At 40.3% G+C, this 26,554-nt stretch overlaps 1 protein-coding gene across 4 annotated transcripts in view; it reads left to right on the top strand.

Annotated features, from left to right (window-relative positions):
- The window catches only part of FHOD3 (formin homology 2 domain containing 3), a 491,850-nt gene that overhangs the window by 262,399 nt on the left and 202,897 nt on the right, over nt 1–26,554 (top strand). For all 4 annotated transcript variants that reach the window (XM_068562567.1, XM_068562563.1, XM_068562564.1 and 1 more), the window contains exon 6: nt 17,582–17,676. In XM_068562567.1, the coding sequence (XP_068418668.1) occupies nt 17,582–17,676 (95 nt within the window). The remainder of the gene's footprint in view (nt 1–17,581; nt 17,677–26,554) is intronic.

A 26,554-nucleotide genomic window follows, 5' to 3' on the forward strand; every position in this document is an offset into this window, starting at 1 on the left:
GTGGCCTCATCAGCTCTGCAGAGGCTGCACTGGTCTTAGACCTGTTTGTGCTCAGGGAACTGCCCAGCACGGTTAGAGAACACATTTGGCCCCGGAGACATCGTCTTAGTTGCTTTGGGGATTTCTTGCTGTGGACATTAGGCCATTGGTTTTTAGTCAAGTAGTGTGTTGATATGATTTTATTTTTACTTATTTTATTGTAGTAAAATATATACAACGTATAATTTGCCATTTTAACTGTCTTTAATTGTACAATTCAGTGACATTAATTACCTTCACAAGGTTGTACTGATGTTACCACTGTTTCCAAAACTTTTTCGTCATCTCAAACAAAATCTCTGTACCCATTAAGCAGTAACTCCCCACTCTGTCCTCCCCCAGCCCCTTTTCTTGTCTCTATGAATTTGCCTGTTCTAGATATTTCATGTAAATGCAGTCATCCAGTATGTGTCCTTTTGTGACTGGCTAATCACACTCAGTATGATTTTTTTTTTCAAGTTTCACTCATGTTGTAGCATATATCTGATATGATTTTTAAATGTGTCTATATGTTAAATGTATTCACACATATTTCAGTTTTTTGGATGCAGATAATAAGATAGACATGCACAACCAATGGAGGGATTTATTATTTATTTTTCTCTTATTAAAGGAAGCTTATTATTTTTTTCTCTCCTTTTCTTTGAACGTCACCAACTTATAGCCAACAGGTGTGAACGAGTCACAATAGGAAGGTTTCTCATTCTTTGACTACTATGCATATTTTGGTTTTGTTCTAGATCATAAAATACACATAAAATAATATCATAAAATACATTTGGCAAGCTTGTAATACTTCTAAAGAATTCAGGTTTAAGTAAGTTGTAGGCAAGTGACTACTACACAGGATCCACAGTTTAAAAAAGTCCTTGAAATCTGACTGTGGAGGTTCACAATCAAGTAACAGTCCTCTGAGAAGGAACGAAGGGACTGTCATATTTAAAAACATTATTTTCTTGTATTCCATGATGCTCTGATTTTAAAATAATGTTTAAAAGTGAAAATTTGAACCTGTGTCTATCAAACAGGCACCCGTGTAAAGCTTGGCAAACATGCGGAGACCCGGGAGACATTTCCAGCAATTTGGAGTTTTGAGGGAAGCAGGCTGGGCTGGTGGGGACCAGCGCCACCTACCTGGTCCCTATCCACATCACTGCCCCAGTGGAGAGCACGGAGACTGGCCATCAGGATGTGGGAAATTGGTTTTCCCTCTGTTTGCCTTTGAGTTTGATTGGAAGCAGGTGCTGATAGTAAGCTAGGAGAGAGCCCTACCTAACCAGGCACAACCCTTAGGTCGTGGTTTGGTTTAGCAATGACCAGTGGTTCCCATCTCTGGCTGTGCAGGAGAATCACCTGTGGAACTCTGACAAACACGGAGGCCAGGATCATGCCCACAACCAATTAAATCAGGTGCTGGAGGTGGGGCTGAAGAGGGGTGGGAGTTGTGGTTTAAGGCTTCCCAGGCAATGATTTTTTCCCTGAGAACCCTGAGTAGGGTCAGTACCTTGGATGCTGGCAGCCAAGGTAATCGCAGGACTCAGATCCTTTTCAGGGGGCAGCAGGACACCCTGGAAAGAGCCAACACCCTGCAGGGGTGCCAGCAGCAAATCCTGTCTAGATGCGGATTCACTAGCAGTTGGTAGAATTTTAGTGAGCTAGGAAGTTGAGTAAGGTAGGTTATTTTAGGAAGTTAAAATTCTAAATATGTTGAAATCCTAAATAGAGAGAAATACAGAATTAATATACTGAAAAATACTCTGGTTGCTTTAAGTAGTGCCCCAAAGTGAATTTTTTTATGAAGTCCCATCTGGGATTCCAGGACTGCAGGTATAAACACCTATTAGAAGAGCGCCGCCTAGTGCCAGACACTTCATATTACATCCCCATGAAGCGCTTTAGAATAATGTTATAGAAGTACAGAACTTTGGAGCTGGGGGGCTTTGGAGGTTTTCGGGATAAACCCTATATCTCTCAGATGATGGAGTTGAGGTCTAGAGAGATTAATTAGCATAACATCATCAACAAGAACTGGCTGACCATCAGCCGTGTGTGCTAATATGTAATCTCATTTCATGCTGACAACATGGAATCCAGGTTGGATGCATCTTCCATTTTACAAATGTGTAAACTGAGGCCCAGGAAGCTACGTATCTTGCACTTTTTTAGAATTAGGAAATGGTGAAGGCAACATGAAAGCCAGCTTCTCCCTGGGTCCAAGTCCTGTGAGTTTTCCTTGATGCTGCTCTGTCCTGAAAGCAGAAATCAGCAGAACCATTGATGTACCTTTTCTCGTGCCCTGGGAGCTCATCTGTCTTCTCGAAGCTAAGTATGCGCCAACTTTTAAGGTATGGCTCTGTTGTCCTTGTCCGTGAAACCTTCTCTACTTACTCAGGCTCATACCAACCCCACCCTTCTCTGAATTTGGGTGTTTTATGAGCTCTATCCCACCCCGCTTGGGCTTAGTTGCTCTCTCCAAGCTTCATACCTCTTGCCTCTGTCACAAAGGCTTATACAGGAAAGCCATTCAGTAGGCAATGCCCCATGTGTATGCCTCCTGTGTGTCCCCTCCCTAGGTTAGGGGAGGAGCTGCTTCCCCTAGGGTCCCTGTGAAGGGAGCCCTGGTTACTGACTCATGATGCCACCCCAGGTCCCTGTGGGAAAAGCAGGATTAGATTGAGTCCATGAGGTGAGAAGGACGGTCCAGTCGCTGCTGAGACTGTGGAGTCCGTTTCTGGTTCATTTCATCTCTGGCTCTGAGGTGCCTTGGGAAGGCTTTGTGCTTCCACTGGTATTTCATTGGATGTAAGTCCTGGAGATCATTATAGAACAGATGATTAAAATGACTGTTTTTCTTTTCATGGAGAAATTAGGAGTCTGCCAAATTTTTTAGAAGCTCAAAACCTGCTAATCTATTAAACCTTTCTTCATTCCTTTGGTTCCTCCTTACCTAAGAAATGGGAGACTGTGGAATGAGAGAGATTGAGCATAGGTGTAATTGAGGCCACAAAGGTCCAGCAGTAATAAGGCTACTCCTGTATTGGTGGCTCATGAAGGCTTAGTTTCAAACCTTTAGTGTGGAAATCTGGAATGTAAACTTTGATGCTGGTGGAAAGGTGAAGGAATGGGGTAGAAACTTATCCGTCCTATGTGTGGCATTAGATGGGAGATGAGGATGCAGAGAGCTTGGCTACATAATGTCCTGGTGGGACGGTCCATCAGGAAGAATCACACAAAAGATCCTGTTTTAAGGGCCCTGGGTGGAGGATCCTCCGTCCTCTGAGAGCTACTGTTTAGGCTTGCAAATGTTAAGAGAGGCCCTTAAGCCTGATTTATTTTAAAGTTTATCTTAGGGACCTTTTTCAGGGGTAGAGAGAGGTTAGTAATTATTCCAAGAATGGTTTTGAAAATTTGCATTGCAAATACTGCTGAATGTCAGCAGGGGACTCAAAACTTTGACACCTTGTTGGAGCTCCTTGTGCTGATTAAATTCTTGTCTCCAGTCTAGAATTGGCAGCTTATTCTCCTTAATTTTCATGCAGTAGTCACTGTTAAAAGACTATTTCTTTGACAGTTGCCCTTGGGTAAAACTAGGCCTGGGCTTGTTATTTAGGGCGGACAGTTGAGTGGAAGAGAATATTAATAAGGCAGACTCCAAGGTCTCCACTTACTTCCAAGAATGTCAACCTCATCAATCACTTTTCAATATTTACTGCGGGCTTTGGTGCATAATGGAAATTAGGGATTGGCAAATCCATTTCAGAGTTAAGAAGAATAACTTTTAATGGTCTGATTAAAATAAGTTGAAATCCGTTTTTAAGATGAATTAGCTCTTCCCAGGAGATAAGGTTTTAGTGATAGTCATGGTTTTTTCCCTCTCGGGAGATAACTTTGATTCAAGAACTCGCACCCCAGATTGTCAGAGCCCCTGCTGTGTTCTGCTTTAAGAAAGTAGTGTCAATGATCTTGTGCTTCCATGGCCTCCAGGGGGTAGTGAATGTATCCAGCAACACAGCAAAATCCCTCTTCACTCCCAATGGGCAAGTCACAGGTCACCGTCCTCCAAAACAAAAAACAAAAAAGCAAAACCAAAAAAACCCCCACCCCCCCCCCAAAAAAACCCCCAAACCCAAACCGACCCTAGTGACCACTGATAATGGTTTGTAGCAAAAAATTGCCCTTGTGGGTAAGGTAATTTTTCTTTAATTTTTCATACATCCAGTCTAGTTTTTCTGTACTTTTGGTTGAAATAAGTAGGCATTATTTGCAGTCACATTTTCAAATGGTAAAAATCTCTGATCTAATGGAATGGCTGTAGAATAGGCTTTCCTTCCTATTGCGTTTGTCAAAAGAAAACCAAGTCAAGAGTGGGAAAGTGCAGTTGAATAAGTCTAGAGATCTAATGTCCAGGCATGATGACTATAGTTAACAAAACTGTATTGAATTAGCGAAATTTGCTAAGAGAGTAGACATCACGCACACAAACTGTGACTCTGTGAGGAGCTGATATGTTAATTAGCTCGACTAAGTAGTCATTTCACTGTGTATGTGTGTATCACATCATCACGACGTATACCTTAAATATACACAATTTTTATTTAAAAAATATTTTTAAAAGTTCAGGAGGAGAGAATGATAAAATAAAAGGTACACGATATAAACAATTAATGGATCTGGGTAAAATGTATATGGGTAAACAAGAGTTCCTTGCACTATTTCTGCAACTTTTTTGTAATTTTGAAATTGTATCAAAATTAAAAGTTACCGTAAGATGCAAATATATCTATATCTATATCTATATATATCTATATCTATGGTGGGGAGGTGATGTACAAAGGTAAATTGAAATACTCAGACTTCAGTGGGAGAAATCTTTTGTTTCATGGTGGAACTCTAAGGTCAGATATGCAAGTGGATGCTTAGTTTGCAAGTGAAAGCCTTGTCCAGGACATAAAAAAAGGGCTAGTTTATAGTCAAATGTATGATATGCCTATAGTTATTTCAGTGCTTTTTAAAAAACCCAACAATATTGCATTAAAAACACTTCTGCCTAAACTGTGTAATTCCCTTAAGAAGGTAATGCAGCTCTGGAATCTCCGAGCCCATTTACAGAGTACATGTGACCTGTAATTTCACTGTAATATCTAGTGAAAGGAAAGAATGGATGAGGGGTTTATTAAAAGACTACTCAGGGCAGCAGTGTTTAAGAGCTCTTTGTTTAAAAAGTCAGATGACTCTGCCAGGAAGGAATTACCTTTCAACTTCTTCCATGGCATTTTTGGCATCTTTGGCCAAAGGAAAGGACATGAACAAGCAGGCAAATAACCTACATGGGATTGTTTTCTTGGGGTGGTTGTCTCCGATGAGTAAGAACTTCTTTTTTAAAAAAATTACATCTAGCTCTGGTTTGTAGAATGAATATATATTTTATATGTAAGAACTTCTCTTTAAAAGCAAGGCACATGTAACTAAATCAAGATTGACAGTCTTAGGAAGCCCTTAATGGAAGCAGAAGGTTCAGAGACACAGGAGCCCAGATGGCGTGGACAGGGAGCTGAAAGGTGGGTGGGAGGCTGGGGATGGGAGGGAGCTGGGAGGTCTTGCAGCTTCAGCTGATATGGTTAATGTTTTAGAAAATTCAGTGGTGACATCTTTCATGGATTAGAAAAAGAGTGGGAATCAGGCTGGGCCAGCAGTTGCTGTAATCCGAGAGAGACAGTGGAAGCTGGACCTGAGGCAGTGATGGAGGGAAGAAAAGGTGAATTCGAGGCCTGTTTCAGAGGAAAATGGATGGAATTAGATGACTCACTGGAGGCGAAGGATAAGGGAAGGAAAGGAGTTTGGAATAATAGATTCCAAACTTCTGTGGCTGAAATCTATAGGAAAAGTTTTCATATTTATATAAAATAGAACACAAATAGAAACAGCCCTTACCTAAAACGGAATGCACTCTGTTTTCTATTCTGTTTTGTTGCCTGAAAAAATAAATTGCCGGTCTGGACTCACTAAATTGATTTCCTAACCCACTTGTGGTGTTTGCAAATGCAGTGTGCAGTGAGCTCCAGTGTGTAGCCTGGGTGATTGGATGCTTTTAACAGGCCCCATTGGGACTCACTGCAGTAGGCAGGGTGAGGAGTGTCAAGTGTTAATGGGGAAGCAGTTAAAACCCACCAGTCCTGCTTCTAGCAAAGCATCTGGGAATTATCTGTGGCGTATGTTATTGTTCCTTTTAGAAGATCCTTGGACTAAAAGACTTCCAGCTTCAAAAAAGAAAGGAAAATAAAAAGGAGGGAGGAAGGGAGAAGAGGAGAAAGAAGAGAAAAAGGATTGAAAAACCATGTGGTTAGACTGTTGAGGCAAAGTTCTGAGCAGACCCAGACACAGGACTTCACTCCAGGCCGCCTTCCATGTTGCTGCTAGAGTTCTTATTCTAAAAGCAGAGAGGGAGGAGTTCTGCCTGAGAGGGCATAAGCACACTGGAACTATCTCTCCTATTAAATGCGACTGTAAACCTGGGAAAAAAATACATAAAGCAACTATTTGAGGACTTTGCAGAGTAAACGGTAGTGGACAGATTGGGGAAGAAGACTAGAATTTGAAGATAGCATTGTGATGGTGCTTTTAACATTTTTCTTCTAGTATTTCCTGGTCTGGACTCAAATCAGCCCCAAACCCAAAAGTGGCTATCAATGTATTCAGAGAGAGTTCCAGAAGAAGCCTTCTACTTCTGGCTTGAGTAGGAGGAAAAGGGACTCCAAACACTCAAGAGTGCAAAAGTCCCCCGGTGTTTCTTAGTCTTCTCTCTGTTATCTTGAACCCCTGCCCCCGGGTAATACCATGGTAAGAACAGCTGTGATAATAATGTGAGAACAGCAGGGGCCTGCAGGCACCTAAAACTCTGAGGGAAGGAGGCATAAACTTTTGCTTTGATTGAGAGGAGTTGTAGTCACAAGAGGGTTGGGGTGAATTCCATTTGTATTTTTCCCTCTCTGTTTTCCCACTGCTTGGCCCCAGATGTGGACACAGTCACAAAAAGTTAGTGGCAGAGCAGGATAAATAATGGCACAACTCTCTGGTTGAAAGACTAAGAAAGGGAGCCCCAGGGAATCTAAAAGTAAGTATCAGGGAGATAATGGAAAAAGAGGAGCTCAGGAAAGTGACCTGCAAAGTTTTTGATGAGCCCCTGGGCTCACCACAAACTACACACATGAATCTGATGCTAATCCGTATACCAAAGACTTTGATAACTGAACAACAAGGTAGACGACTGCCCAGGTTCCAGACTAGCCACTGGGTGGTAGACATGCAGGGCCAGTCCAAATGGCACAGCAAAGGACTTTGAAAATTGAACTGGTATTGGAACCACAGCCCATAAAAGGCAGGTCAGAACTTGTGGCTTGAAGGGAACAGGTTAAATTGCCTGCTTAAACAAAAATGTCAACATTTTCTCTAATATTTAAACAAAATCCAGAGTCTTATAATTTTCAAAATGTCCAGGATATAAGCCAAAATTAGTTGACATACAATAAACTAGGAAAATTTCAACTTGCATAGGAAAAGACAAATCAGCAGACCCCAGTGCCAGGGTGACATTGACTGAATTTGTCAACTGCTTTAAAGCAGCTATGATAAAAAAAGGAAGTAAGGATGAACACTATTGAAGTGAATGGAAAGATAGAAAGTCTCAGAAAAGAAACAGAAGATATAAAGGAGAGCCAAATGAAAAATTTAGAAATGAAAAATACATTAATCAAAATAAAAATCTTACTAGATGGGCTCAGTAGCAGAATGGAAATGATGGACCTAAATTCAAATGTACCAATAATTATATTAAATGTAACTGGCCTGATCACAATGATTAAAAGACAGAGATTATCAGAATGGATACAAAAAACAAGACCCAAATAAATGCTGCCTATAAGAAACCCACCTTAATTATAATGCTATAGTTAGTTTAAAAGCAAAAGGATACAGAAATAAATATCATACAAACACTAATCAAAAGAAGGCCATATTAACATTAGAGAAAGTAGAGGCCAAAGTAAAGAAAATAGCAAGGGATAAAGAAGGACATTATAATGATAAAAGAGTTGATTCATCCAGAAATGGAAAACCTATAGAGCTTCAAAATACATGAAGCAAAAACTGAGAGAATTGAAATAAGAAATGGAAAATCCTCTGTTGTAGTTGAAGACTTCAGCATTCCTTTTTTAGTAATCAATAGAACTGGTAGACTGAAAATCAGCAAAGCTATAGTGGAACTAAACAGCACCATCAACCAACTAGTTCTAATTGTCATTTTTAGAGTACTCTACCCAACTATAGCAGAATACATATTCTTTTCAAGTACATATAAAACATTCACCAAGATAGGTAATATCCTGGGTCATAAAAATAACAAATTTAAAAGAATTGAAATCATATGACATATTTCCTGGCCATAATGGAGTTAAACTATAAATCAATTACAGAAGGGTAACAGGAATGTCTCCAAATTCTTGGAAATTAAACAACATGCTTTTAAATAATCCATATGTTGAAGAGGAATTCTCAAATGGAAATTAGAAAATATTTTGAACTAAATTAAAATGAAAAACAAATAAAAATCTGTGGGATGCAGTTGAAGCAATGCATGGTGAGAAATTTATAGTATTACACGTTTCTATTAGAAAAAAAGAAAATAATCCATAATATAAACACCTGCCTTAAGAAACTAGAATAAAAAAGGGAAAACAAACTCAATCAAGTAGAAGGAAAGAAATGATAAAGATAAGGGTAAAATCTAATGAAATTTAAAACAGAGAAATAACAGAGTCGATATCAGTGAAACAAAAGCTCATTCTTTGAAAAGGAAGATAATAAGCAACAATGACAAAGAAAAAGAAGAGACACTAATTGCCAACACCTGTAATGATAGAGGGGCTATCATGACAGACTCCACAGACATTAAATGAGTAATAAAAGAATACTATGAACAACTCTAGGTATATAAAATTGATACTTAGATGAAATGGGCAAGTTCCTTAAAAACCACAGACTACCAAAATTCACCCAAGATGAAATAGATAACCTGACTAGCCTTATTACTATAAATGTTATTTACTATGACTATTAAAGAAATTTGATTTGTAGTTAACAACCTTCTGAAAAAGGAATCTCCAGGCTCAGATGGTTTCCTGGTAATTCTGCCAAACATTTAAACACAAAATAAAACCAATTTTACGTAATCTTTTCCAGAAAACATCAGAGGAGGGAATGCTTCCCAACTCATTTTATAGGACCAGCATTACCATGATATGAAACAAGACAGGGACAGGATACTACAGACCAATATGTCTCATGGACAAAGATGCTAAAATCCTCAGCAAAATATCAACAAATCAAATTCAGCAATCTATAAAAAGAATAATGCACCATGGCCAAGAGGGAATGCAAGGCTGATTCAGTATTTGAAATTCACTTTGTGTAACTCACCACATTATCAGTCTGAAGAAAAACCACTTGATAATATCAATTGATATAGAAAAAGCATTTGACAAAATTCAGCATCCATGTATGATTAAAAAAAATTTCTTAACAAACTAGACATTGGGGGGGATCGTCTTCACCTTGATAAAGGGCAATGTGCAAAAACCTATAACTAACATCATAGTTAATGGTGAAAGACTTACATGCTTTCCCCCTAATACTGAGAAAAGGCAAAGTTGTCCACTCCTACCACCCCTATTGAAATACTTAACCAGTGCAATAAGGCAAAGAGGAATAAAGGGTGGGTGGAGGGGGGGAATATAGGTTGGGAAGGAAGAAATAAAATTGTGCTAGGTCACAGACAACATTATTGCCTATGTAGAAAACCTCAGAGAATCTACAAAAACATAATCCCCCAAACCCCTAGAATTAATAAGTTTAACAAAGTTATAGAATACAAAGTCAAAACAAAAAAATTATTTTTATTTCTATATACTAATAATAAATAGTTGGGAATGGAGAAGTTTTAAAAATATTTCCAGTAGCTCCAAAAATATGAAATACTTGTAAATTTAGCAAAAAGCCATATACAGAATCTTTAGTTAAAAACTACAAAACACTCATGAAAATAGAGAAGATCTAAATGATGACATAATAGGATCATGGGTTACAAGACTGAATGTAGTAAAGATGTCATTCTCCCAAAATTTATCTGTAGATTTAATGCATTTCTCATAATACTTCCTGAAAGAATTTTTGCAGATTTAGACAAACTACTTCTAAAATTTACATGAAAAGGCCAAAAGACAAGAATAGCCAAAACAATTTTTAAAAGGAAGAATGAAATTGTAGGAGTCATACTACCTGATTTTAAGACTTCTTGTGAAGCTACAATAATCAAGATACTGTGGTGTTGGCAAAAGGATAGATGCATAGATCAGTGGAACAGAATAGAGAATCCAGAAATAGACCCATGCAAACATAGCCAATGGATTTTTGGCAAATTTGCAAAAGCAAATAAAGATAGGATAGTCTCTTCAAACAACGGTATTAGATCCATTGGACATCTATGTGAAAAAAAAAAAAAGAATGTCAATCTAAACCTCACAATTTATACAAAAAAATCTCAAAATGGAGCATATATCTAAATATAAAAAGTAAAACAAAAAATTTTTAGAAAAAAATAATTGTGACTGAGTTGGGCAGAGGGCTCTCCCCCACTGTGTGTCTTGGAGAGTCTTTCATTGCGTGCTTCTGTCCAGTAGATAATTGATGTGACTTCAGTGACGTACTTGATATGACTAACGTTTATTGAGCACCTACTCTGAGTCAGGCATTGCTCTAACTCAATCCCTACAACACCCGTGAAAAGTAGGTACTACAGTCTTACTATCTTATTTTTGAGGTGAGGGAACTGAAGCACAGAAAATTAATAAAAATGCCTCGAGTAAATTCCATGAGCAGCATAACAACAAAGGCCCTGGTCTCTTTTTAGACCTGTGCTATTTTTACCCACCACTGTGTTCTGACATTCTGATCCTCCTCATCCTTCTTAGAAATGGAAATCACTAATTTTCGTGGTTCCTGTGACCTAGGCCATCTACTTTTCTTTTTTTTTTTTTCCTGGGTGAGTTTTATTCACAGGCCCTCATTTACATTGGTGGTATTTTGCTGTGGAAGCTTAGTGAGACATTAACCCACTTAAATCTATTTAGTGCCATCTTGTGTCTGCAGTGGGTTTTGCAGGATGGAGTGCTTTAGCTTTAGGGCTAGGGTGCAAAAGATCTAGCCTGAAAGCTTTTGATTGTCACAATATTCTGACAAATCAGTATGATCAGAAAGTTGAATTCCATTAGACATGGACTTTTTGGTGACTTTCTTCCTCCAAAGTGGGCAGTTAATAGAACCTTGAAGGGAAACATCATAGAGCGAAAACTTATAGAATTTCTTACTTTGACTCCCTTTTTGTAGTGGTGCCCTGGCTTGCTGGGCTTTCTGCAGTACCAGAGGCCCTGAGTAGTTAGGGAGGAGACATTCATTCCTGGCTTTTCAGCCTTGGGGGGAGGGTCTTCCCAAGGAATGTACCTTCCAGAGGCTGAACAGTCTACATTGACTCCCCTGTGCCATTAAGCTGATTTAGAAGATGCTAAATCTGCCTTGGATTTGCTTCCTCAACAGTGGAACTTGAATGGGAAAAGGACTGTGGTACAAAGTCCTCTTCCCTACAGATTTGCCAGTTTGTTTTGGAAGGGAGAGGAGGAAAGAAGAAGGGAAAGGAAAAAATGGGCAGAATGTGCTGAATTCTCAGAACTCTTTCACGAAGTGGGGGCTGTATCTTTCTGAAGGAGGGAGGGGTATGCCAAGAGGGATGGGCTAGTAAAAAAATTCTAAAAACCAAGAAAAGCACCTAACGCTTTATATTATACAGTCTTATTTGGTTCCTTTCTGTATATTTGTTTACTTTCCAATTATAAAATTAATAGATGCTCATAATGAAAATCAGGGAAAAGTAGAAAAAAAAATACATCCAAAGAACATATATCCGATCATAGTGCTTAATATATCATGAGTTTTCCTTTCCTTCTATGCTTGAGATTTTAGTGTTTTATTGAATTACATAATCATTATAAGTTTCTACTTTTTAATTATTTTATCAGAAACAGTTCATAGGTTAGGACATAGCTTTGATAAATTGCTGTGTATGCTGAGTTCTAGATCTGATCTATATTTAGATTTTAGTTGATATTTTGATGTTATAGATGACACTCCAGTGAGTGTCTTTGCTTCATCCTTTTTTTCCCCCTTTAACTTAGGGTTATTTCCTTAGGATAGATTCCTGAAATCACACTGGCTTGGGAAGAGCTTAGAGAGGACTTCCAGGCTCTGAGTACAGACATGGAGGAGCCCGCCTGCCCCAGCTGGAGGTGGACTCCGCCACTTGGTAGTGATGGGATTTGGGGGCACATTCCTTTACTTTTCAGAGCTTCAGTTTTTTCCTCTGTCAGATGGGAGTTATAATACCTGCCTCACAGCAGGGCTGTTGTATTAATAACACGTATAAAGTCCCACCCTCAGACCTTGGGACATGGTAGACACTAAATGGTAACTATTTTTAAAACAATTATAGCACTAAATAGCCTTATTATAGGACTTGTACCAACTTGCCCCACCACCAGGAATGTATGAAGTTACTTGTTTAACCACTCCAGCAATTGATAACCTAATGATTTCTTTAAAAAATATCTTTCATGATTTAAGTGAAAATTCTACCTCATTATTGTTTTAATTTGCATTTTTATTATAGTAAGAATGAACAACTTTGTTACTGTAAACCAGCTTGTCATCTCTCTTATGAAATGCTTTTACTTTTTTTCTATTGGCATTTAGTATTTTCTTATCAACTTGTATGAATTGTTTATACAATAAATCATTTAAGCCTTTATCATATTTGCTGTCATATCATTTGTCTAGTATTATATTTTTATATCAAACTTTGATTTTCTTTGTATGTTACATACTTATTTCTCATTAAGATGAGAAAGTGGTTACAATTGTGATCTCTTCATTATAAATTCTGTAGATGAGTTTTTTTATTGGGTCTATAATATTTCTTGCAAATAATGACAGTATTATGTATTCATTTCTAAACATCATACCTTTAATTATTTTTCATGTCTTGTTAAATTTCCTTGAAACTCTGTAGCATGGTATTAAATAATCATGGGATTAATGGGCATCATTTTAAAATTATTTCTGATTTTAATAGGAGTATCTCCAGTGTTTCACCACGAAATAGAATATGAAACTGTTATTTTCAAAAAGGTACAGTTTACTGTGTCAAGGATATGCTCAATTAATTGTTTAAAATTTTGAGTTTTTACTTCCAAAATATAGCAGAGGGAGGAACACTCCCAAACTCATTCTACAAGGCCACCATCACCCTGATCCCAAAACCAGACAAAGATGTCACAAAAAAATGAAACTACAGACCAATATGACTGATTAACATAGATGCAAAAATCGTCAACAAAATACTAGCAAATAGAATCCAACAGCACATTAAAAGGATCATACACCATGATCAAGTGGGCTTTATCCCAGGAATGCAAGGATTCTTCAGTATACGCAAATCAATCAATGTGATACACCATATTAACAAATTGAAGGAGAAGAACCATATGATCATCTCAATAGATGCAGAAAAAGCTTTCGACAAAATTCAACACCCATTTATGATAAAAACTCTCCAGAAAGTAGGCATAGAGGGAACTTACCCCAACATAGTAAAGGCCATATATGACAAACCCACAGCCAACATCATTTTCAATGGTGAAAAACTGAAACCATTTCCACTAAGATCAGGAACAAGACAAGGTTGCCCAATCTCACCACTATTATTCAACATAGTTTTGGAAGTTGTAGCCACAGTAATCAGAGAAGAAAAAGAAATAAAAGGAATCCAAATCAGAAAAGAAGAAGTAAAACTGTCACTGTTTGCAGATGACACGATACTATAAGTAGAGAATCCCAAAGATGCTACCAGAAAACTACTAGAGCTAATCAATGAATCTGGTAAAGTAGCAGGAAATAAAATTAATGCACAGAAATCTCTTTCATTCCTATACACTAATGATGAAAAATCTGAAAGAGAAATTAAGGAAACACTCCCATTTACCATTGCAACAAAAAGAATAAAATACTTAGGAATAAACCTACCTAAGGAGACAAAAGACCTGTATGCAGAAAACTATAAGACACTGATGAAAGAAATTAAAGATGATACAAACAGATGGAGAGATATACCATGTTCCTGGATTGGAAGAATCAACATTGTGAAAATGACTCTACTACCCAAAGCAATCTACAGATTCAATGCAATCCCTATCAAACTACCAATGGCATTTTCCACAGAACTAGAACAAAAAATTTCACAAATAGTATGGAAACGCAAAAGAACCCAAACAGCCAAAGCAATCTTGAGAAAGAAAAACGGAGCTGGAGGAATCAGGCTCCCTGACTTCAGACTATACTACAAAGCTACAGTAATCAAGACAGTATGGTACTGGCACAAAAACAGAAATATAGATCAATGGAACAGGATAGAAAGCCCAGAGATAAACCCACGCACATATGGTCACCTTATCTTTGATAAAGGATGCAAGAATATACAGTGGAGAAAAGACAGCCTCTTCAATAAGTGGTGCTGGGAAAACTGGACAGCTACATGTAAAGAATGAAATTAGAAAACTCCCTAACACCATACACAAAAATAAACTCAAAATAGATTAAAGACCTAAATGTAAGGCCAGACACTATAAAAGTCTTAGAGGAAAACATAGGCAGAATACTCTATGACATAAGTCACAGCAAGATCCTTTTTGACCCACCTCCTAGAGAAATGGAAGTAAAAACCAAAATCAACAAATGGGACCTATTGAAACTTAAAAGCTTTGCACAGCAAAGGAAACCATAAACAAGACCAAAAGACAGCCCTCTGAATGGGAGAAAATATTTGCAAATGAAGCAACTGACAAAGGATTAATCTCCAAAATATACAGGCAGCTCATACAGCTCAATATCAAAAAAGCAACCCAATCCAAAAATGGGCAGAAGATCTAAACAGACAATTCTCCAAAGAAGATATGCAGATTGCCAACAAACAAATGAAAGGATGCTCAACATCACTAATCATTAGAGAAATGCAAATCAAAACTGTAATGAGGTATCACCTCACACCAGTCAGAATGGCCATCATCAAAAAATCTACAAACAATACGTGCTGGAGAGGGTGTGGAGAAAAGGGAACCCTCTTGCACTGTTGGTGGGAATGTAAATTGATACAGCCGCTATGGAGAACAGTATGGAGGTTCCTTAAAAATAGAACTACCATACGACCCAGCAAGCCCACTGCTGGGCATATACCCTGAGAAAACCATAATTCAAAAAGATACATGTACCCTAATGTTCACTGCAGCACCATTTACAATAGCCAGGCCATGGAAGCAACCTAAATGTCCATCGAAACATGAATGGATAAAGAAGATGTGGCACATATATACAATGGAATATTACTCGGCCATAAAAAGAAACGAAATTGAGTTATTTGTAGTGAGGCGGATGGACCTAGAGACTGTCATACAGAGTGAAGTAAGTCAGAAAGAGAAAAACAAATACCGTATGCTAACACATATATATGGAATCTAATAAAAAAAAAAAGGTTCTGAAGAACCTAAGGGCAGGACAGGAATAAAGATGCAGTCATATCGAGAATGGACTTGAGGCCATGGGGAGGGGGAAGGGTAAGCTGGGACGAAGTGAGAGAGTGGCATGGACATATATACACTACCAAATGTAAAATAGATAGCTAGTGGGAAGCAGCCGCATAGCACAGGGAGGTTGGCTCTGTGCTTTGTGTCCACCTAGAGGGGTGGGATAGGGAGGGTGGGAGGGAGACGCAAGAGAGAGGAGATACGGGGATATATGTTTATGTATAGCTGATTCACTTTGTTATACAGTAGAAACTAACACACCATTGTAAAGCAATTATACTCCAATAAAGATGTTGAAAAATAAATTAAATAAATACAAAAAAAATTTTGAGTTTTTACATATTTAGGAGCATACTTTTTCTCAGAATGATTATGTGGTTTTGTCATTTGATCTTTTGTTGGATAGTATAATAATGAGTTTTCTAACATAACACATATATTTGTATGCTTGGAATTAGTGTACACTCACTATTTTGTGCTTTGCTCTTTTCAGTCATCACCATTTTATCTGGACTGTTCCTACAACCTATGTATAAAGTTGTGTGTATGTGTGTGTGTAAAGCATAAAAGAAAGAATGTAAGGAAACATATCAACATGTTAAGAATAATTGTTTAAATTATGAGATTATGATTATTTTCACTTTACACCTCTTGTTGTCAGTTTTCTAAAATAAGATATCCTAATATTACCAGAAAAAAAAGTGTTACCTAAAAATGCCAATGCCATGCCAATTAATTATGGCTGCAGTAAGATTTAGGAGGTCAGACCTGATTCAAGGAAGCCTATTTACTTAGAGTATGTAACTTCTGTTTATTCATATTCTAGAATCCAAATTATTTTGATACCAAGGGAACTGAAAAAATAGAGTTAATATTTGTTTTTTAAAAAAGTAATAACGTGGCTTGTTTTTTTTGTTTTGTTTTGTTTCGGGTTTTTTTGGTGAATAATGACAATCTGTGGTGACTATGTTTTTCTTAACTAAGAATTTAGGACTTGGTATCAACAATTTTTTTTATGATTTCTTTTAAAAGAAATTTTCTTTTATTGCAGTAAAAGTCACATAATATAAAACATACTATTTTAACCATATTTAAATGTACTCAGTGGCACTAAGTACATTCACATTGTTGTTCAACTCTCACCATCATCCGTCTCCAGAATTTTTCACCTTCCTAAGCTGAAACTCTGTCCCCATTAAACACTAATCTCCCCATTCCCCCTCCCCACCCCCACCCTCTTTTTTCATGATTTCTGACATTTTAAAACCTGAAAGTCTTTAAAAGGATTACAAATAATATTTAAATACATATTTATCCCTTATCTTAAGGGTTCAAATTGTATTGGCTCAAAATGGTTCCATAGCGTCTGGGACCTGCCTGACCGTAGGCTGGGGCACCAGACAAGTTGTCTTTAGGAAGTTCACGCACCCTCTTGGCCCCAGCGGGAGGCCACCACCCAGACACCAAATCATGGATATCTCTGCCTCGTCTGGGACCACATACAGATATAGAAACGTAAAAACATGCGTTTATACATCAAGGCACAGAGAAACAACAATCACACTGGATTTGGTGCCTTAATTGCATCTTCCAGACTCCAGGATAACCCTTATTTCTTCTGGAGCGATCAACACTTTCTGCAATGAGATTGCGCTAATTTCAGAGCTCAGGGATTCTCTGCAGATTTGGTTCTTAACATACAGTGTGCTTAAAGTGTGAAAATCTCACTTGACGTTATGATCATTGGAGATTATATTTACATATAAACCGTAACGTCTCCTTGCTTCTTTTTCTCTTCTCCTCTGTAGCTTTGGGCCAGATTATGTTGTATGTGGATGGGATGAATGGAGTAATAAACCACAATGAAACCATTCAGTGGCTGTACACGCTCATTGGGTCAAAGGTAAGAGAAGGTTATGATTGAACATTTTATTCAGTTTGCATATTATACGCCTATCTTTTTACCCTGTTACCCTCTCTGAGATGGTTTTGCAGAAAGAAGTCCTATTCAGCTTTGTTCCTGCCCTGTCACAGTACAAATAAGGACTACTGTTTTATAGATTAAAAAAAAAAAAACAAAAACTCAAATTGCAAAGAGCTTATGAATTTTTAACGTATTTTTATTTTTTCCTTTTAAGCATTAATCAAATGCTTTTGGCACCTCTGGTTTTTAATGTTTAATTAAAACATTATGCCATGGATAGAGTATTAACATTACCTGCTGTATTTCATGTTTAATACTTTCAGTTACTTAAGTACATACTTATAAGTTATACATATGTATATGCATATTCCTATATATAGATGAATGAATTTGAGATTGCCTTTCAACTCTGCCATCAATTGTAAAAGTGACCAACATTTATTAACAATTTATCTAGGCACCAGGCACCATAGTAGGTGCTTTTCAAGCATTATTGCCTTTAATCCACATAAGACCACTCTAAGGTAAATAATGCTATCCCCATTTTGTAGTTGAGGAAATGGTGCTTGGTTATGAGAACCTATCTAATTTCCCCCCCGGATCTTGGCCCACGTCTGGCTGGCCGTGCCTTGGCTGTGAGTGCCCACACTCTGGGGGTGCTGCCTTAAGGAGGAAGATCCACCCTGGTACCCAAGGGGCGCTGGAAGCTGAGTGAAGCTCTGGTGTGGTCTCCTCTGGATTCAGGTGGGACCGGGAGGTACCTGGCTGGGGGCGGGGCGGGGTGGATTTGGAGGAAGTAAGAAGGGATCCTGTCCTGAGCAGATGCTACTGAACCCAGGCTGAAGTATGGTCAGCTTGTGGGGTGAGGCACCATGGCAGAGACCACGGTGACTAGAGGAGGCAACGGGGTCAGGCAGGGAGGGCATCGCGGGCCTGGGTGGGGAATGTCAGCCTGGCTTAGGTCACAGAATCAACATAGCTTCCCAGGGGTCCCTGCAGAACCTGTGGTCATCCCAGGCTTCTCCATCCTTATGTTCACTACCACCCCAAGTTGGGCGAGCCTGCCAAGGCTGGCAGGCACCAGCGCCATGCTCTAAGCAATGAGTCACATCCCTTGGCCTCGCTTCTCAAAGGACCTGCTTCCTAAGGACCCTGCTGTATTTCAGGAGCACTCAGCCTTGATTTGACTTTATGACAAGAATAGGTCTAGTGGAGGTGGTGTCTTCCTTCCAGACTTGGTGATGGTGCCCTTGTGTGTGTGTGGGAGGGCCTTTCCCCTCTGGATGGCTTTGGTGTGCAATAGCCACTGGGTCCCCAGGTCCTTGGTTGCCCTTGCGTCTTCCTCTCAATTTTCCTTTTCCCGATATTATTGATGATAGAATCCCCCCAGTCCCGTTTTATAATAGAAGCAGCCACGGTTTCTCTTAGGAGACTGAACATCTGTTCCTCTTTTTAAAACTTTGGCTCTGTTTTCTATGGAAAATGGATATGGCTCTATTTACAAACTGCTGCAGGTGACCTTACAAGCTGAGTGGAATGCTGGGCCTAATAGGCTGATTTAGCCAGGCTGAGGGAAGATGTATATCTCATATCCCGTTTCAGTGTTTCCTGGTTTTTCGGTCCTTCTGCTGGGGGCCTTCCCTAACTTTCATGTGCATTTGGAAGCTCCTCCCTCCTCTGTGCTTTCTGCATGGTCTCGAGGACCCCAAAAGCTAGGGAGACGGGAGAGTTTGCAATGAAAACCGACTTTATTATGGTCCTGATAGAACACCAACAAACAGCCCTGTTTCCAAAAGGCAATAAAACCTCGCAGCTACGCTTGTGATAGGAAAGGTGACAGCCTTTTAGCTCATCACCAGGAAGGGAACAGAGGGAGGGCAAGGTCCCGGTGGTGGGAGCGGGAGGGGAGAGAGGATGGCAAAAGCAGGAAGAAGAGAAGAGAGAGAGGGGAAAGGATAAGAGGAGAGACCATGGGCTAGGAAGAAAAAGAGGAGATGAGAAAAAGGAAGTGGGCCTAACAGAAGGGCCTCTGCCCGCTCAGTAGATGGGAGGAAGGCTCAGAGCCTTCAGTGTCGCAACAACATCCTGTCAGTTTTTCTTTGGAATCATCCTGCAAGGAGAAGGGATACACAGGGACATCCTTATTGACTTCTAAATACCACGGAGAAATCACAAAATTAAAAGTCCTCAGGAATGAGTTTGTAGGAATTACGCTTCCCCCGCTTCTTTCCCTGTGTAGCACACACAGCGTTTGGGACCTTGGGCATCTCTGCTTGGGGCCTCTGTCTCCCCAGCCTCCTCCCCAGCCACTTGGGTCATCAGCATCAGATCAGTGCTGGCTTCTTTCTCCATCTTTCATTTTCCAGAAGGAAGGTCCACAGTAGTCTCCAGCGCTCTTGTGTTCAATACCAGGCCAGTCACCCTGAGGAAAGGAAAATAGAGTCAAGGGTCAACCTAAGCCTTGGAGCTTATGGCGTTGTTAGAAAGGAGACCGTGGGTGATGCTCGCAGCCCGTGTCCACTCTGCGATGTCGGAGGAAGGTCTCGCCTGACCCTGCAGGGGGTGCTCGGTTCCAGGCTAGTGGCTGAAAGTCAGCAGGGGTAGCAGCTACCGAGTTTGTCTTCAGTGCAGTTCTAATGAGATCACTTGTCTTTACAAAACCAGTATGCTGGTCTCAACACTCCCCCTCACCGCCATGACTGGACAGTGAGGAGTCTGCAAAGACGAATGGATGCACCAACATGAGACCCTTAGGTTTGGAGAAGGAAGCCTCGGGCCCCTCCTTCAACATTCAGATTGGTCAGTACAGCCACAGTGGTTTTCCTGGTTCAAATTAAATTAAGAAATCAGGAACGCCAGGAGTCCTAGGGTTTTCTTTTCTTTTTTTTTTTTAAAGGACATTGGAGGAGGTCCGAAATGGAGTGACATCCTGCCGAAGTGTTGTTGTTTTTTTTTTTTTTTTTAATTTATTTTTGGCTGTGTTGGGTCTTCGTTTCTGTGCCAGGGCTTTCTCCAGTTGCGGCAAGCGGGGGCCACTCCCCATCGCGGTGCGCGGGCCTCTCCCCATCGCGGCCTCTCCCGTTGCCGAGCACAGGCTCCAGACGCGCAGGCTCAACAACTGTGGCTCACGGGCCCAGCTGCTCCGCGGCACGTGGGCTCTTCCCAGACCAGGGCTCGAACCCGTGTTCCCTGCATTGGCAGGCAGATTTTCAACCACTGCGCCACCAGGGAAGCCCCAGGGTTTTCTTTTGATGAAGATTTCTCGGAACCTAAAGAACAGGAACCATGAGGTCCTGTTGTTTTCAACTTAAACAGGCACAGAGTTGATAATGGAATCCTGGGTTAGAGAAACCTTGTCATTCTATTTTCCTAATTCTTCATTTTCCTTCCATGAAAGGCAACAAGATGTGAGTCTGCCAGAGGGCCATTATGCAATATTTGCAGATATTTGAGTCTTACAGACAGAGGAGAAAATGTTACATTTGCAGCCAAAACATTACTTTTTAAAAGAAAGAAAAAGCGTTTCCAATAACATGTTTCATTCTATTTACAAAAATCCGTCTTTAAACTTCCCAGTCAGAGGTAAGAAGCAGATGCTCACCCCGTGGCTTTCCACACAGTATGGATTTTTTTTCTTTTAGTGTATCTGGAAGTCTCATTAATTGGGGTAAGGTGATTCAGCTTGTACAGCATACATAGCCTTTCATCATCCTCACACAGAGAGTCTGCCTCTCTGTATCCGTATGGATCCCTTTCTGGCCATGGGGAGGCCCCAGGTGTTGTCCACCTCCTTGTGGGTTTCATGACCTCCTGATGTCATCACGAAATCCGCCCATTCTGTGCTGCTGTTTCTGCATATTTCTGTCTGCCCCACTGAAGCTCATTCTTCCAGCTGCGCCTGAGGTTGCTGGTCACAGATCTCCAGACTTTCTTTGTACTGTGTGGGGATGGCCCTGTGTCCCGACTCCCATGTAGCCTAGTCGCTAAACCTGAGTCTAGGGGAGCTCTGGCCACAGCCCCCTTTCACACACACACACACACACACACACACACACACATACTCTCTTACACACCTTAGAGAGCCATGCTCCCTCTTCTCCCTACCCCCCCCAAACACACACACACACACACACACACACACACACACACACACACACACTGGGAACACTGCTCAAAGTTTCGTTAGGATGGGAGAATGATGAGAAGTAACGTGCAGTGTGTAGGATGGAGGTGGGTGGGTTGGGGAGAAATTGACAGGGATGGGAAGCTGGGGGGCTAGCACAGTATCAAATATCTGAGGTGGTGAGGCCTGGCTAAGAATTACAGCAGAAACGGAACGATGAAAATTTGGAGACATTTTGAGGAATAGCTTCCTAGGATTGGGTTTCTGCATGTAGAAAAACAAAATCAAGAATCAAAGCTAGGGTCATAATTTTGAATCTGGGCAGCTAGAAATACATCATTGCCTCTGGCAGGAGTAGAAAAGTTGGATATTGGGGTTCATTAGCAGGAAAGCTTTGACATACTGGTCGTGAGATGAAGGCAGTGTCTCCCAGGAGAGCTAAGCAGGTGTGTCCACGGTGCTAGGTGCTCCAGGAAGTGCTGGCTCGTTGTGGAGGAGAGGACCTTCCGTGAGCCCTTTGGTCATGGTCATTGGCATGTCACTGCCAGTGTGGTCCACTGAGATGACCTACATGTGGGTGAGATCTGAAGCGCTTTTTAATTTTATTTTTGGTTAAACTTTTTATTTTGAGATAATTGTTAATTGTAGATTCACATATAATTGTTAGAAATAATACATAGAGATCCTGTGTAATCTTCACCCAGTTTTCTCCAAAGGTGACATCATGCAATACTGTACTACAGTATTGCAAACCAGGAGACTGAGATTTTGGTACAGTCAAAAGACAGAATATATCCATCACCAGCAGGAGCCCTAATATCACTTCCCTCCTATTCCCACCCCCACCTACATCCCTGGCAACCATTAATCTGTTCTTCATTTCTACACTTTTGTGATTTCAAGAGTGTTATATAAATGGTAGTGTACACAGCATGTAACCTTTTGGAGCTGGCTTTTTTTCACTCAGCAGAATTATCTGAAGATTCACTGAAGTGCTTTTTGAGTTACATAATATAAAATAGAATCCTAGCCTTGAAGAGATGGTGAAGTCTTGTTCAAGGTGTTCCTGACATTCACCAGCCACATTCCTGATACTCCGGCAGAGAGAGTGCCATTTCCCCCCAACAGCCATTGCTAGACACTGGAATTGAGGGAAAGCCTTCCTTATTGGGACCCACCTCGGCCTCTCTGTAATTAACCAAACGCTGTGCACTGCTTTCTGGAACAACACACACTCACTTCCCCATGGATGCTCTTTGTGTATTTAAAGGCAGTTATCATGCCAGTCTGTCCAAGCTAAACTCGATGGTTTCCACAGATAGTCCTTGGGGATGTAGTTTGCAATTCCTCATCATATGGGTTAATAATTTTTCTGTCTATCCAGTACAAAGAAGAGTAATATGGTAGACTCCTGGGATGCAATGTCACCCTTCCACAAATCCTACCTCTGATTTCAGCAGCAGCCCTGGGTGCTGGCCCAAATCAAACTTGTAATTCACTATACCTCCCAGGTTGTTTTTCCCCCCCCCCGCCCCCACTCATCCACATTTGCCAGTTTCTTCCATTCTGCATCTCTGTGATTGTTTTACACCTAAGTGCAGAACTTTGCATTTTTTCCCATTGATTTCAGGCCAGAGTTCCAGCCTCAATATACTTTTGAACTTTGCTTTGCCCATTCATCACGTTAACTCTTAATCTTAGTTTTATTTAACGTAAATTGAATAAGCAGAGTTTCTGTGTCATTGACCAAAATGTCGACAGAGGCAAGGAATGTGTAAGCCAGTGCTGCCTGCAGGTCAGCACTGATCAGTTAGGGCATTGGGGCCATCTTAGTGCAATTAGTGGGAAGGCACCTAACTCTATGATCATCCAGCCTCGTTTCTTCATTGAGTTCACAAGGTAGGCTGCATCTGGTGGTAAGGGTGGAGCTTTAGGGTCAGACAACCTGTGTGATCCTTTGGGTAGATTATTTTTTTTTCTATAAAATGGAGATAATAATCTATAAAATGAGGATAGTAATAATGAAGAATATGTAAAACACTGAGCATTGTACCTGCACCTAAGTGCTCAGCGTTGTGAGCTAAAAACTCTTTTTCCACTTGTCCACCACCTCCTGTTTAAAAAAAAAAGAGATGCACTCAGCTTGCCAGGACCTGTTCACCTGGAAACTGCTGGTCCCGGGTGTTTCCCTCTCTTTTCTAAGTGCTCATGATACATTCGTCCAAAATATGTCTTGCATGGGTAAAACTTCTATTCACTCTTTTTGCTTCTGTTTCATTTGGGCAATTTCTACTGACTTATCATCAAGGAAACTGATTCTGTGCTCCGCCGTGTTGAGTCTTCCTGATGAACTTCTGGACACATTCTTCATCTCCTTTAATGCTTTTTATTTCCAGCACTTCCATTTGAGTCTTTCTTATAGTTTCTCTCTGCTGAAATGTATCATCTGCTCATGCAAGTTGTTTACCTTTTCCACTAGTCTTCAACATATTAATCATTGCGAATTTTATAGTTCCAGTGTTGAGTCAAGTCTAAGTCTGGTTCGGTTGATGGCTTCATTTCTTGACAGCAGGGGTGGGGAGTTTGGGCTTTCCTGCTTTTTTGTACATCTTGTAATTTTTGGTTGAAAGCTTGGTATCATGTATAGGACGGTATAGACTGAGGTAGGTAGTATTTGTGCCTATAAATGGGCAAGTCTCTAACGCTAGGCTATTAAAGAGGTTGTCAGTCTGCTCTCGAGGGGAGCAGGGTTTGGGTTTTGCTGTTGCTCTGGTATGTTCCTGCACCACCAGTTTTCAAGTTCCTTAAGGTATTATCTTGTGCTTGAGGTGAGGACTGGTTTGCCAAAGGGTTTTTCTCAAAGTTCCTCTTTCACTGTCAGCTTTAGACCTTTTTTATGCGTCTGAGCCTCAGAGGGGGTCTCTCTCCATGCTCCTGTCCCCCCGCTAGCGATAAGCACCAGTGACACTTCCTGGACTGGACTTTCTCCATCATCTTTGTTTTCGACGTTGGTCTTCAGAAGGGTCAATGTGCCTGGGTCTTGCGGGTGGGGCTATCTCAGCGATCCTGTACCTCCCTCGGTAGTAGGGGCCCTCTAAAGTTCTGTGCTGAGGATGGTTTCCTGCCCCTGCCCCAGCAGCACAGAGTCTTATTCTTTTCCCTTCTCCTACGCCACCTGTGCGTCAAGGGCAACAAGATTTGCCGTCCTTCCCTGCGGCTTTCGGCTTTTGTCTCACAGAGGAGAAGGCTCAGGGCGTGGTTTCCTGCCTGTCCAGGTGGTGTGATGGCTGCTCCCCTCCTCCTGTGGGGTGATTGCTGCTGTTCCCGTTATCTGGTTGTGCGTCCCCCAGCCTGCACCATGCGGAGACTTTCTTAGGGCTCCACCCCTGCCCGGATCTTCCTCGTGGTGCCGTGGAGGTCATTGGATAGCGGCTGTGAGTGGATGCTGAATCCTTTTGTGTCTGTAGTTCCCAGGGGTACCCCATACTCTCATGATAGTCTATCCTTGGCCATTTGCTAAAACTATGATCTGAGTTTGACTTGCTGCTCGGTATGGTGGCTCCATCTTCCTTCTCTGCTCTACTTAGATGGGCCATTGCTGTGTCCCACCTTTTCTTGGTGGAAGGAAAACTGTCCCTTTTTAGATTTCATGCTGTTTGGTTGCCCTGAAATCCCATCTCTCTAGTGGATTCAAGAAAAGTTGATTTTAATGATTATTTGGCCTTTTTTCTTGTTAGGTGTGGAGCAACACTCTTTGTGGCTTTCTGAGTAGAAGCCAGAGGTTCAATTTTGTATATTTAAGAACATGATAAATAAAATACCATGAGATCTACTCAGGCAATGAATTCTATCAGATTTTTATGTTTAATCTTTCCAAATTACTTGAATTAATGTGTATTTTATTAATAGAAATTTGGATTAAAACTAATTTCATGATGCAGTTTATGATAACAGATTGAAGAAAAAACAGCTAAAGTTATTGGTGTAATATGAAATCTTGATATTAAAAAATAACCTTTTAAAACTTTTACTGATTTTTTTATGATTGTAAGAGTAATATATTCTCTTTGTATAAAACTTTAGAAATACAATACATACATACATAACATTTAATGCCTATGTAATATTTAATCATACAAGTGTACTATAACTTATTTGATTTTTCTCATATTGTAAAATCAAATTGTTTCTAATTATGTACTATAGAGCTTCTTTGTTTCTTCATGAAGACGTATTTAGTGAATGAGGTTATGTTTCAATTTTTTCCATGTTTATCAATACTTCATTAGGTAAGATTTTTTTAAATTCCACAAGTTGTAATGGCAGGTTCAAGTAATATTTGTGTCAGAGATATTATGGGTGCAAAGAGCCAGCCTCTTCTTTATAGCTATTGCTCTTTTGCTGGTTATTTGGCTCCGTACACCCAGAAAACTAATTCTCACTGATTTGATCTCTTGGATGCCCCCATATGCAGATAATCTCAGTGGAAGGAAAAAAAAAGGAAGTTTTACTAGTCATTGTTTGGGAAGAGGGAGAGGCCAGAGGTTCAAGCCAGACCTTAAACGAGCCAGCAGGTTGAGGGGACCCCATGGTCCAGGATGGGTCTCCAGCCACAAAGCTGGAACAGCAGTTTCTTCAGTCCACTCTGAGATGATCTAGTTCAGGGAGCTGATATGTGGAAGGAACCACAACTCTCCAGAGGCTTATCGATAAACCAGAACAGCAGCTTACTAT

The sequence above is a fragment of the Eschrichtius robustus genome, chromosome 14 (genome assembly GCF_028021215.1).
Source record: "Eschrichtius robustus isolate mEscRob2 chromosome 14, mEscRob2.pri, whole genome shotgun sequence".
NCBI lineage: Eukaryota > Metazoa > Chordata > Mammalia > Artiodactyla > Eschrichtiidae > Eschrichtius > Eschrichtius robustus.